Source organism: Pagrus major, chromosome 4, assembly GCF_040436345.1.
Source record: "Pagrus major chromosome 4, Pma_NU_1.0".
Lineage (NCBI taxonomy): Eukaryota > Metazoa > Chordata > Actinopteri > Spariformes > Sparidae > Pagrus > Pagrus major.
The window spans coordinates 36,434,174-36,448,548 of NC_133218.1; the positions used below are offsets into that span (position 1 = coordinate 36,434,174).

The window sequence follows — 14,375 nt, forward strand, 5'->3', positions numbered from 1 at the left end:
TGGTTCTGTAAACCCTTTTTCAACAGTCTGAGGGTCCAGAGATCTGCAGGCTGAGCGCGTCGAGGCCCCGCGCTGCTGCTGTGTGAGCCGTTTGTCATGCAAAACCAGCCGAACAGAGGCGCCAGTGATCGGTGGAGAATAAACTCCATGTTCCTGTGGCACTGTTCGGTCTTTGTGAAGCTGATACCGGGCCGGAGGACGGAGCGGGCTGGAGGCTGGAGGCTGGAGGACAGGCCCTGCTGTGAGGAGCTGCTGAATGGAGGCTGCGATGACATCACCTCCTGGGTCACATGATCCGGGTGGAGAACAGCACGAGCAACAGATGTGACGGTTTCCTTTTCTTTAAAACAAAGTGCATTTATTCAAGTAGAAAGCTGAGCACTCAACATGTTCGATACAAGCACTGATTCACAGTGATACTTAGTTACTTTCAGGAATACCATGGTGGAATGTAACTAAGTACATTTACTCAAGAACTGTACTTAAGGACAAACTGAGGAAGTTTAAACTAATTTACTCCACTCGATTCAGAGGGAAATATTATACTTTTTACTCCACTACATTTATCCAGCAGCTGTAGATACTCTGCAGATTAACATTTTACATTAAATAAACTGTGAGCTTGTAAAATAAATTGTATTATTACAGTAAAATGTAGATTAAAGAGGAGATGAGATGACAGGATAGTAAAATGGTCTCCACCTCAACCAGCTACATTAAGATGCCACTTAAAGGAGCACTCAGAAGAAAAAGATCTTCATTGAACTAAAGAAACACAATTTCATACTGTTTTACTTTGTTTATATGTGGCGGACCCTGCCACCTTTCTAGCTTCAAACAGTGTTCTGGGGACCAGCTTGTTTATTCACTTATGGAAAAAATACGTATCTCTGAGTTTGTATTATTACCTGTTTGAAATTCTTCTCCAAAACTACATAGTGCCCCTTTAAAGGGTAAAGCATCAGTAATAATATTCAAATAATAGTTATTATATATTGATAAGAAATAATAACAGTGGATGAGGTTGTCCAGCTGCCTTAGACAGTTTTATTTTGTTGTGAATCTGAATAGTGAATCTGAATAGTTCTTCCATCACTGGAGGAATAAATCTAAACACAAGCAGCTAAATAATAAAAGAGTTTAAAATTGGCAAAATTCTGATATTGATTAATCATCAAACTGAGCTGCTGTTTGATACTAAATCCAAATATCGGTTCGGTTGGTACCAAACAGTCCTGCAGTCCAGCTCTGACGTGGTGAGAGCGTGGACTTTTCTCCTCCGCGTCTCCGAGACATGAAATATTCTCCGGTGGAGCCGACAGCTGGAGTTACTGGTTACGCTGCAGATTCAGGTTTTACATTCATCAGAAGCTCATGAAATATTTCTCTCCTCCTGAACATCATCAGTCTCACTGCACAGCAGCGACCTTCACTCCGACACTGTGATAACGCCGAGTCCAGATTTACTCCACAGAGCAACAGCGCTGTCCGACTCCAGGCGTGATTCACCTGCTGAGTTTTACCATCAGGTAGAAAAACACGTCTGTTGCCTGGAGAGTCTTTTTTTATGGTTTGGACTCTTCAGTGAAATCCTACAGAATATTGTGTCAGGATTTAGATTTCCAGTTTATGTCGTGGACTTTTTTAAGATGTCACAAATGATGATGACTATGATTAATATCTTCTCCAGACACAGGAAACAAGATGACATCATCTAGTACGCCACAAACCAATCAAATTTCCTAAACCGTCCTGGGCTTTGCATGTCCCCAAGAAGACTGATTGGTTAAAAGAAAAACAAAAAGCTTTGACGACGGCGTTCGTAGCGGCCGAACTGTGAAATTACGTCTCGTGACGCACCGGTGCCCAGAGACTTTTTCCCGTAAGCTTACATTGTGAAAGAAGCGACTGTGAAAGTGTAAATGATTCGTTTTTTGAGTGTCACAGCCACCTGCAAAATTTCATCCATTCGTTCCATTAAAATGTGGAAAGTCTATCGTTTTCTTCCCATTCGAGTCGACAGACGTCGTGTGCACAACATGGACGATTGGGTTGTTTTACACCCAGGAATTCGAGCTGCTTTTTTGGCTTCAGGCGCCACTGAACTGGACTCCACCTCCAGGACGGGCCCATTATACGTCCGTGTGAACACCAGAATGATAATAGCGGCTGCAGCCAGACGCTGGTCGGCGCCGTGGAGACGACTTCAACATCCTGAACAAACAAAACCAAAAATACAAAATAAAAGACTGTTGGGATGTTTTTTATTTCATTTGAGTGAATTGACCCTTTAAGCAAACATCTGCTGCACAGAAGCAAACAGCGCTATGATGTGCGCGCGCACACACACACACACACACACACACTGACAGGCTGACAGGTCACAGTTCTGTTTTCACCTCTACAGTACGACGAAATGTAACATGAGGTCCTGCTGACATCAGCGAACTCTTTCTACCTGAATGACTTCCCAAGTGTGTGTGTGCACTCCCCCTCCCCTCCCCCCCCGCCCCACCCCCCACACACACCTGCTACATTACTGCTCGCCACAATAAAAGCACATTTAATGTAATATGCCCCTCCTGTTTGTTCAGTGATAACACGAGAGATTAGCTTTCAGATTTTCCCACATCATGAGGTGATTTTACAAAAAAATATACAACAGCTATGGTACAATTAAATATCTGATGTGGGTATCAAAAATATCAGACCTTTTTTTTGTTTTTCAAGATGCAATTTCAAAATAAATATTATTTTCTCTTTCTATCAATTCCTACTGATTATATTAAATCTTCAATGAGGCTTAAGGACTTTGGCAGTAAGCAGTGCACACACGGTTTGACCTGGAGATTAAACACTTTATAATTCGCCGGCAGTAATCAAGATTCAGCTGCTGTCATTCAGCTTTTGTTTTGTGTTTTTAAGATCACAGATGCAGGAATCAACTTATAGCGCTACAGAAGCTCAGCACAGGACAGACGCTGGCGTTAGGATGAAGAGCAGAAGTGCCTCAGACTGGATTTTGTGTCTTGCACTGCGAGTCACTTCAAAAGAAAACAGAAAAGCTTGTGCTTCCACGGCGATGATAAAAGCACGACTGCCTCGGTGGCAGGTTATCAGGTCACCTGACTGTGATGGATGATACGAAAGCTGTTAACGCGAAGGCTGAAACTTCACTACTGCAGCTGTCCAAGGTAAAAGAGACGCCAGACAGACTTTACACAGTTTAAAGCTCCATTAATGAACATCTTCACGGTCACAATGAACCAACTGAACACACGAAATGTGAAATATTTTCTTTTCGCCTCTGTTTTCTTCTTATTTTAGCACATTAAGACTCAACGCTCTCTTCCACCCCTCATAAATCCTCTGTACACCACCTGCCCGGCACAAAATGGCAGCCCGACAGAACACAGTGGAACGTCTGGCAGCTGAAATGTCAGATATTCTCCTCAGGATTTTGGTGGGGCGCAAACCAGAGCTACAAAAGGAGAGTGAATCAAATCATGGGATTATGATCTTGTTCAGTCTTGGCTGTTGGCTGCAGCCGACAATTATTATTTTCATTATTGATTAATCTGCTGATTATTTACACGATTAATCGTTTAGTGTATAAAATGTCAAGATCCCTAAGCGACCTCTTCAAATGACTCCTAATGTCTGAACCAACAGTCTTAAACTCAGACTCTTCATTAACTAAAATAAAAAAAGAGAGGTTGGACTTGCACTTTGCTTTGTGATCAATAAGTCATAACGAGGACACACGAGGCTCTATGTAACACTTTGTAGTAACTAACATGTATAAATCACATTTTATTGGTCATATGTGAGCAGACTGTAACATGATGTCTCTCTCTGTCGTCTATACGAGACGGCGGACAGTTTGTTTCAGGAGTTTGAAGCTGCTGGACTGTGGATCTTTGTGAAGGACTCGGGGCAGATTTCCTGCGACGGTTCACAGAATGTGACTTTATGAACGTTCTCGAGTGCCTCGTCTCAGAGCCGCTCTCCTCTCCTAACAGCGGTTAATGTCAGTTTAGAAATGGAGTCCGCTATCTGAAACCAACGACCGGCTTCCAGCACAACACAGAAGGTCCACACAGAACGTTTACTGAAGCTGTGTGCCTCGGTATCTTTTGGTTATAACTTATTGATCACAAAGCAAAGTCACACCTGTCGTCATCTGTCCTTGGATCCAAAGAGCACCTGGTTTTTGATACCTGCGTTCGTGAAGCACTACTCCTCTGCCACTCTATTGGCAATTGCTCTTCATTTAATGTCGATAAAGAAAAGCTGCAAATCGTCACATTTAACAAGCTGGAACCAGGAAATGTTTGACTGAAATGATTAAAGCTGCTGTAAGTGTTGTTTTAGCCAATTTCCTCTCCGTGTATAACAGTGATTACTGCTGGGTTACAGAGCTATTTAAAACCAATGTATCACCTACAGCAGCTTTACTCAACCTTCAAAATAAATGGCAATTAATGTTCTTTAAACTGACTAATCATTGCAGCTCTACAGTTTTTAAGGTGTCTTATAATAACAGGGCACGGCTGTGGGTCTCTAGGAGTTTTTGCCCCCTAGTGGCCAAACATGGATTGACACAGCTTTAAGGAAATTGTTTGTGCAACAGTATGTAAGAGACAGTAACAGATAAACTTGACAATAAAGCTTCACCTTACAACAAGTGGCTTCCTACACGTTAACAGACAAGATGAGCTGAACCAGTGGACTCTGGGAGGAGGCTCAGTGGTGTCACTGGTGGGTCACCAGCGTCATTTTAAAAAGGCAATGAACAGCTTGAGGGGCGCCTGTCACATGTTTCCCCAACACGGAGCCGAGTGTGACGATCAGCTGCCCATTCAGTATTACTCAACACACAGTCACTGAGCTGGAGGAGGCGGGAGGTCAGGTCAGCTGTAGCTCAGTATGATGCATCATGATGATGTAAAGTCAAGATAATCCTGGAGGAATTCAGTTTTAGATGTAACCACAGTAGTTTCTGACAGATATGAGTCTCTGCGGCCCTACGGCTCTGCTGTGTGAGTGGCTCCGACCTCCAGAGGCGTCTCAGGACGGGGGAGACTCTCCGGACTGTCCATCCACAACTCCATCGACTCCTGAGTGTCAAAGAACTCGTCAGGTCCCTCAGGAGACTGAGGCGTCTGGGAGCTGGAGCCCGCCTCACTGCCGCTCTCCCTGAGCTCCAACAGCACAGGCAGAGATCCTGGGAGGCAGTAACCCTCCATCCGACCCAGAGTGAGCTCAGCTAACCCGGAGCAGGGCGGTCTCATGCCAGGATCTGAAACGATCCCAGTGGCAGCGTCCACCGTTGCAGGAGCCACCTCTGGCCCTTCCTGTGAACATTCAGGATTGCCAGCGACAGCGCAGTGCTCAGCATCATCCTCGGGTGAGTTGTTTGGAGTCAGAGGGACTTCACCGGGGTTTGGAAGAGCAGGGCAGGTCGGGTCGAGGACGGCGGGCACCGGCTGAGAGGAAATGTTTTGAGAGGAGTGAGTTTCCTCGCTGCTCTGAGGGGTGAGGGAGATTTTATCACTGAAGCTGAAGCGTGGGGAAGTGTCGGCTGTGGTGGGAGAGGACGGTCCGGCGCTGGACACTGTGCTGGAAGGACCGCTGCTGTCTGTAGGAACAGAAAACAAACACAGTGTGAGAGGGAAGTTTTTATTATATATATGACTTTTATTATTATCATCATCATCATCATCATCATCATCATCATCATCATCATCATCAGGTCCATTGCCCACACTTCTGCCCTGTGTTGTTGGGTATGTTTGTTTTTGTTATGTTGCTGCCTACAACATGAAACTGTTTAGTTTCCACCACAGGACAGCCACTGGAGTACAGCAAGCGCTCGCAGCTTAGAGGGAAACTGGCTCTTTCGTGCATCTTTGTTGCCATTGTAGAACAAGCTGTTAATGGCTATCAACAAATTAGTCACCAACGATTTTAGCCAATTATTTTCCCTTTCCAACGATATATGGGTGGGTAGTTTGGTTTCATGGGAGCCAAGTTATTTCAATGCGTGACCGTGCAAAGACCGGCGTCACAGACTGCTTTAGGCCCCGGTCGGACAGACACCAGATTAATCCCAGGTTATAGTAGTGAAACAAAATCACCCCCTCTACTCTCAGTTTAAAAAGCTGAGTCATACTTCTGCTGTTATTCTGGTAAAAGTAACACAAAAGTATTGTAATTAGTAATGCTTTACTCTGACAGTAATAATGTAAAGTAATATATCAAATGAAATATCTTGATGTGCTCGTCTTCCTGACAAAAGGGCACATGAACCAGTTATTTATCAAAAACCAGACGACCTAACACTCTACACTCTACTGGGGCCAAAAGAACGTCAGAGCACTTACGTATATTAAAAATATTAAAATATTGTTCATTAAGAATATTATCTTCCACATGTTTTTGTGTTTTTTATATTTAAGATTGAATCTAATGAGTCAGGTTGATCAAATATCATTTACGCCCTCAGTCTGTCCCTGAAAAGTAGCACAAAGAAGCAAAACATAACAAGGTTTCATTTGCAAGAAAAGTGCTGCGTGTTGGTTCGTTGGGTTCATATAGAGTCTGAACAGATGAAAGATAACAGTAACACAGACTAAACTGTGAGACTGTAATGGACGACTTGTATTCCATAAATAATCCAGACGTCTGAAAGTGAGACAGTCGAGGAGGCCAACCTAGAAATGTCAAATCTCTGTGCGAACGAGGAGACGCTGTGATACTCACACCAAGGAGGCCTGTCAGAACGAGATCTGAGGGAGATGGAGGATGAAAGGACTCTCTGAGGGATGTACGAGTCCACTGACGGCTGGTTGTGTGTGTCAAACATGGCTGACAGAGCTGCGGGGATAAAACAAGCGGGTCAAGTAAAATGATGAGGATCATGATAATAATGAAATGAATGTGTTTGTTTCTAACCTCTGGTGGTCCTCGTGTGTGGGTCCCCTGCGCTCTCGCACACGCCGGCGAGGAACTCGTTGACCTGTTTTAGCGACAGCGAGTTGTGCAGCGTTTCCAGAGGATAGATGGACGGCACCATGGAGCAGCCTTCGAAGCCTGCGGCAGAGGAGAGACACGACGCCCGCAGGCACATCAGCCCTCAGTTAGACCAGGCAGTCAGAAGAGGAGCAGGCAGAACCACTTCACCCGACACCACCGCCCCAATGTCACCCATCCACTACACCTCAACACGGTGCTCCTGTCTCTGAACCGGCCCTAACCCGCTGTGAACTCCTGCCAGCCTCTACGCTTCATTTCCACGCAGGCAAGTTGCAAAAACCATGCTGGACGCCAAGACAACATGACACCATATCAAACGGTAACACATCTCAAACGTCTCAAAAAGCAGATCTCAAAAAAAACAGCACCGTTCTGGTCAGTCCCAACAAACACAGAGAAGCTGCAGCTCACAGAGGTCAAATCTGTCCGGACTGCAGCTCCAGGTCCAACACGTGTTATCGAAGGCAGTTCATCCACTGTTAGTCCAACCAAGCCACATGTCACCAGAGCCGCTCACAATCACAAAGCGTCAGACCACAGCTCACCTCCATCGTCTAAAAACCTCAGTGTTTACTGCACCCACCTGCACGCAGTGTGAGTACGCCCAACGTACAGCAAACAAGCAGGAACCACATGCTGGTTAAAGTCAAGTAGGAATCTAATTCAAACAGAGCAGCTGATCCCAAACGTACAGTCGAATGTGACGTGTATCTGTATGAAACATGGACTATCAGGCTGATGATAGGTTATCTGTGCAGAGCTTTTATCTTCAACTGAGACAGATTGATGTCAACATGAAGCTGCTTTGTCAGCAGCAGCAGCAATCTGTTTCTGTGTCGACTAAACAAGTAAATATTCATATATTACATGTATGTCGTCACTACGAGCAATATGTTGATTTATGTGGGGGAAGGTGCCGATAACGTACACGTTTCTATCTCACAGAGTTTTTAATATACTGACACCAATAGTTTGAGGAACGCAAACAAGATCCCTCACAACAACTGCTCCGTGTTTCATATTCTGGTCTGAACAGAAGCAGCCAAAACAAAATACAGTCCAAAGTTTCCTGATTTAGATGAAAGAAACAGCAACAAGACTGAGATTGAGACAAAACATTTGATAACTTTTGAAACTGAAAGTTTGATATTTTCTGCTACAGACACTTTTCAGGTCTGATTTTACCAGACGTTGGTGAAGATGAATTTCTCTGCTCCCATTTTCTTTGTAGCCTTTATTATTGTGCATTTGTCGTTGTGTTAACTAATCATTGTGTTCCTGTCTGTTGCTGCTGTGATGATTTCTTTTTCCTGCCAAGAAAATAAAGTGTCAGGAAAAATGTAAATTATGCGTGTTCTTGTGTTTCTGTGTTCATGTTCACAGAGATAATCCCGGGTTTCTTGCCCTGGGATATTAGATTGAACTGCTTCTTGCAAATTCACAGTGCACAAGCTGTTGTTAATGAGCTCGGTAGTATTGACATTGGGGAGAGTATGTGTTCCTTTTTTAACAGCGAGTGACAGGAAAAAAGAAAGTGGGTCAGACCAGAACACAAAGTCTGTAGTCAGAACCTGTGAGGTTTCAAATGTTGGTAAAAATGTGTGTTTGAAGTGTGAGTATTAATAACTCGCCTCCCAGTCGTCACACCGGGTGTCTATCTTTGTATTTTGTTGTTTTCAGTCTTTCAGTCGAAATGTCATGTTGTTTACTTTAATCATTACAGACACAGTTTGAGGTATTAAAAAACGTTGGCAGACTGCAACTTACTCAATACCCCTCGCCTAAAGCCTCCCCTACAGTGGCTGCTAAAATGCAGAGTACAGTTAGTAGCAGTTAGCAGTTACTGACATGATGCTCCTATGTTAGGATGAGTTCAACAGGTGGTCAAATCTTTCCATGTTGCACCTTTAATCCCCTTAAATCCTACACACTGGACCTTTAAGTCAGGTGCCAGACTTATATAAATCTTTTTTTTTTTTTTTACATTACAAATGTAAACAATTACTCATTTAATTGTTTAAGTTATTAGCAAAAGTAGGAAAAATGTACTGTTCCTGCTGCTCAAATGGGAATATTTAGTGGTTTTCTTTGACCTCTATGATTGTTAGACGATATATTTGGGTTTTGGATTGTTGGTTTGACAAAACAGGACATCTGAAGATGTCAACTTGGGCTCTGGGGAGTTGTGATGGGGATTTCCTCCTTTTTCCTGGTATTTAATACAACAAACAATGGATATATCAAATAGTAAATCATTGACAGATTGCTCAAAAATAAAAATAGTTGCTAGCTGCAGCTCTATCTTTTATACGCCGTTACAGTTAAATTCTACTATTTACTATGGCTTTTATTTGATTTCGTAAGGTTTAAGAAAGGGTTCACAGTTTGGAGAAAATGAGGGGAAAAGCTACTGACACCACTGCAGAGAGGGAGGATTGTAGTGGCAAAAATGGCCCAAAAATCCCAAACAGCTCAAACCAGTCCAGCTTGCAATCTGCATCACCACAGAAACAGGCAAACATGCAGAAACATCAAGAGGCAAAGCATGAGGGTCAACCACAGAACAAGCACAGTCCCAAACTAAACCGTGAGCAGTGGTTGAACAGGGCGTGAGGCTGGGGGGGGATGGAGGGCGGGGCCAGGGGCTGACCGTAGAAGTACTCTAGGGGGTCCTGGCCGGAGATGAGCCAGTTTCGGAAGAGGCGTAGGTGGTAGGAGCACTGGTGGAGGTGGTGGGCCAGCGCCCTGTCCAGAGAGAGGTGGCGGCCCAGGCTGAGGTCGGTGGAGAAACGCCTCAACAACTGGGCCACATGGTGCTCCTCCAAGGGCTCTGAGGAAGAAGAGGGAGAGCGAGGAAGGACAGAGCAGTGGAGGAGGAGGAGGAGGAGCAGCACAAAAGACATGAAACGATAGGATATGAGCGAGGAGGAAAGAAGAGAGAAGGACTGAAGTACGTTACAGGAGTTTGGAGGGATACAGGGAGAAGAAATAGGAGGGAGGAGAGGTGTGGTGTGTGCATGAAGGTGGTGCTGTGAAGGCAGGAGGCAGCCAACAGCCCGTCCTGGCTGCCAAACAGCCACAGATCAGAAGCAGCAGCGAAACATCTCAAGCAACTTTCTGTGATAAAAATCATCCAGAAGCTCAGCAAAGCTCAGAACAAACACCGAGGCTAAAAACATCATGTTGCTCCTCTGCAGCTTCTCAATTTTAATTTAAAAGTCTAATTAACGTTGAACCCAATTAAGAGAAATCAACGAAGGAGCAAGTGTAACACAAGACGTTTACAGGAAGCGGTATCAGGCTCGCAACCACCTCAAAGAAACACTGCAGAAGCTGTTCAATGTGACATTCACTTTAAATCCAAATGTCCACATTAAAAAACAATTTGAACAACTGATGTGATTTTATGACACAGTTCACAGAAAGCTGCAGCTGGACATTTGGTGCCAACACAAAACTGCGTCACTGAGGGCCGTCGTACCTGCCGCAGTGCACCAGACAGGTGGAGCCACTGCTATGGTGGATGTGTCATCTTGTGTTCCTGTGGTGAATAATACATATCAGAAAAGAACAATACTCATATAGTGTGGGGAGGTTACACTCAATGTATTTGCATGGCATCATCTCAACAGGAAGTGTTTATTTTTGGAGTAACTTGAATTTTGAAGGTGGTGATATCTGAGTGTCGTGTTCACCTGTTAGTGCTGTGTTCAATGACTCAACTCTAACAGAAACTCACTGAAACACTTGGTGAAACACTTGGTGAAACCATTCTTTCCTTCCCAATACCTGAACTTTGTGTATTGGAAGATACCATGTACAGATCTGGTACCAGTGTAGATTATTTTTTTGTAACAGATTAATACAACAAACCCCATTATAGATGTTATGTTATGGATGTGCTTCTAATTACACAAGTCACTTGTCATTTATGGATATTGGTTACTTTGAGCAGTATAAAATATGGTTGTATACAGGTTTATGAGATTCTGCAATGGATATAATAACGGAAATGTGGATACAGCGCCAGAGACGGAGCTCTGTTCATTCCTTTGTGGCGCATGAAGCCAAAAAAGCTCATCTTCCTGAGTACAAAAATACCCGGACCTGTCAGAATGTCATAATACAGAGCTAGTTAACACTTATCTTAATTATAAAATATTGCTCACAGCAGCATTAATCCTGCGGCTCTTCTCAACCTTCTAAATTTTATCGGACCAAATGGATCAAATGCTGATTAAATGGGTCATTTTTGCAGGGGATGACGCGCTCAGAACAATGTATCCACCATTTTACGCTGTCACTGGGTTGCAAAGACCTTGCTGGTACTTATAGCAGCATTTCAGGCTGTACTGGAGGCATTTCCGATACCTGTATTAGTATCCAAACAACCCTCGAACGTGGATGAACATTTTCACCAGTCAGACCAGTTAAAACTTCCAAAACAACACAAAACTCTTCATATTCATACAAAGCAATCCAGATTATACAACCCAGACACAGAGATTCTACACGAGAAGATTTACAAAGTCACGACTGAAAAAATCTTCCCTTTTTAATCCATTAAAACCAGCCGATCGTACGGATCACATAAGTGGTTCACAACAACGTTCAGATCTTATCGTCTGTGCTTCTGTCTGACCGTCCACAAATAATCCTGAATCAACTAAAGTGGAGACATTCAGCTGTAGCCACAAACATTGTCATTACACCTCTTCATTAATAATTGAATATTTGCCCTTTTTCAAGTCTTGAGCACACTGGACAAACACATCTGTGCACTGAAACATTGACAGGCATGTGTGTGTTTATGAGTCAAAACAAAACTGACCGATGTTTCACAGGAGAAGATGGGATGAACGATGCTTTAACCCTTCCTCTGTTTGTCAATAAGAGCTGATCCAGAATCTGTCAGCTGTGATTGAACCGTATTCATCCTTTAATCCAAATAACACAGGAAGCTCTGTGGAAGAAATGATCACTGAGGGAGTCGTGAAGGTCGGAGGAAGGGTTAAACATTCATGTGCTGTTGGTGGCGTTTGAACAATGAGCTCGATTCACATCCTCTACAATGATGGCAGCAGGTGTGGATTTTATGTAGGTACTCTGTTCACACACACACACACACACCTATCACATGCACACACACTCACACACACACACATACACACACATCTATCACATGCACACACACTCACACACACATCTATCCATTGGGAAAAAGAACATACTGAATTATTGGGTAATGGTGATCAATTTACAAACTGTATGCAGGATGTTAAACAGGGTTCCCACCCTTTGTTCAGTCTGAAAATCCTTCATGAGGCTCTTTACATTGTTGTGCTGCTTTTTATACATGAAACAGTGACCGGGGGGGTTAGGGGCTGTTATTACAGGTCCAAAGAGAAACACTCAGGGTTTACTCGTTATTATGAGTGTCAGTTGTACAAAATAAAAAGGAAATCTGCAGATTTTAACAGATTTTCTTAAGTTGGTTTATCAGGCACAGGAAGCGTCTACTCAGCCGGTGGAAACAGTTGTCTAATGTCTCCTGTGGCTCACGGTAAATCTGCTTGGAGACTAACTTCAACAGGAAGTCTGCGTAACAAACTAAGGACGTTTAATGCAAAACACTACTGAGTTGCATTGGCAGAGTAAGAACCAGTGTTTTGGGACTGTCACCCACATCAGGGACTAAAAGTCAGGATATGTCAGCCGCTGCTGTTTCCAGTCTGAACCTTCTTTGTCTCTTGCAAGTCCCCAAACTTCATGAAAGAGCAACACTAATATAAAATGGCCCTTTAATAAATGAGGACTGATATTAGAAAAATCTTTGACATTCACCCTCAGAAATTATTTTTCGACTGTAACAAAACAGTTAGCTGAATAAACTCTGGAAGTCACGGGAAGGACACAAAACAAAATGCGTTGACAAGAATGTTGTTTCAGTTTTGATCTCTCAGAAGAAGTTGTGCCAGAAATAAACTAACTTTAACTAGCTTCCAAACAAGACAAGGTGACACAGAGCCAGTAATGACCCTTATTTACTAAATAATTCACTATTGAAGGAAAAAGTAGTGTCTGTACACCAGGGTTTACTATTATCTGTTAGTTATCAGATCCTTACCCGCAATATCTATCTAAAGGCCTTCTGAAAGCTTACGGATATGGACCAATGGTGCAGCACCTCCGGTAGTCACACTGGGGGGGCAGTGTAGCAAATAGTTCAAGCAAGACACGACCAGGACGAGAGGAAGACGTTTTAAAAATGGCGAGAGGTTATTTTAAACATCTGTATGATGTTACTTCGCCCAGGCACAGAGACAAACAGTTACTACAGAACAGCTGGGAGGAGAGCGGACGGCGGTGAAGGTAAAATGGAGGTTCATGCGAGACCGATTTGACTCAGAGCGGCGCCCTCTAGTGGTCTAGTGATGATTAACGGCATCATTAGCGTCTGAATATGTGATGTGAAAGACATCGATATATCCCTTTCTGCAGTATCTGCACGCACCACTACAGTGCCCACATGGCCTCCCACTCTTCCGACTATGGTCAGAATTAAATTAAGTTAGATGCTGTTGTGCTTAACACACATTACACAAACGTTCTTATATTTAATACATAGATTTGTTTTTGTTGTTTCTGCGATGTGGCATAAAGGGACTCAAACTGTTTCGTTTGGCAACCCTGGTGTTGGAAAATGATAAATAAATGAACCTTGCTTTATCTTTAATATAAATCTGTACCTACAATGTTCTGTTAATTTGGTTTCAAAGATGGTATTGAGTATTGAAGTTTTAAAAGGTATTGTATCAAAGTCAGAAATTACAGTATCGTGACAACTACTGTGATTTGATTGTAAGCTCAATAAACTCACATGATATTTAAGATTTTCTCCCGTTTGTCTGGGATAGTGAAATCTTCCAGGACAAGTGGACTGTGTTTCTGTATGTAAACCCCACATTTAAAGGTGAGAAGTAACTGTTATGCGAGTCTACGCCTGGCAGTGAAGACGCAAGATGATGATGATGATTAGTAAGTGTCCAAAACTATCAAGAGATCAGGCGGGGAAAATCTGACACGCACTTGATGCACGCTTGTGTCAGCCTCTAATTGCAGAAAATACAAAGGGAAGTCGACGATCGTGAGTCTGATTTAAACTGGACTCAAGTGGAAAGTAGGGAACTGCTAGACACTAAATAATACTACTGACATGTATCACAAGAGAACAAATAGACTCCAATAGCAAGGGTAAATGCAAGTTTTGCAGTAAATGTTTGTGAATTGTTGACTGGCACAACAGGCAAGCAAAACGTTGCTTTGAGGTACCTTAA

General features: G+C 43.2%; 1 protein-coding gene across 7 annotated transcripts in view; it reads right to left on the reverse strand.

The window, feature by feature from the left end:
• Positions 1 to 2,247: 2,247 nt before the first annotated feature.
• The window catches only part of ppip5k1a (diphosphoinositol pentakisphosphate kinase 1a), a 35,910-nt gene continuing 23,782 nt past the window's right edge, over positions 2,248 to 14,375 (reverse strand). For 6 of the 7 annotated variants that reach the window (XM_073464641.1, XM_073464639.1, XM_073464637.1 and 3 more), the window contains 3 exons: positions 6,958 to 7,095; positions 6,766 to 6,879; positions 2,248 to 5,641 (listed from right to left, as the gene is read on the reverse strand). In XM_073464641.1, the coding sequence (XP_073320742.1) occupies positions 5,028 to 5,641; positions 6,766 to 6,879; positions 6,958 to 7,095 (866 nt within the window). In that variant the 3' untranslated portion in view covers positions 2,248 to 5,027. Of the gene's footprint in view, positions 5,642 to 6,765; positions 6,880 to 6,957; positions 7,096 to 9,688; positions 9,869 to 14,375 lie in introns of all 7 variants that reach the window. The other variant, XM_073464642.1, reaches the window with a different exon arrangement.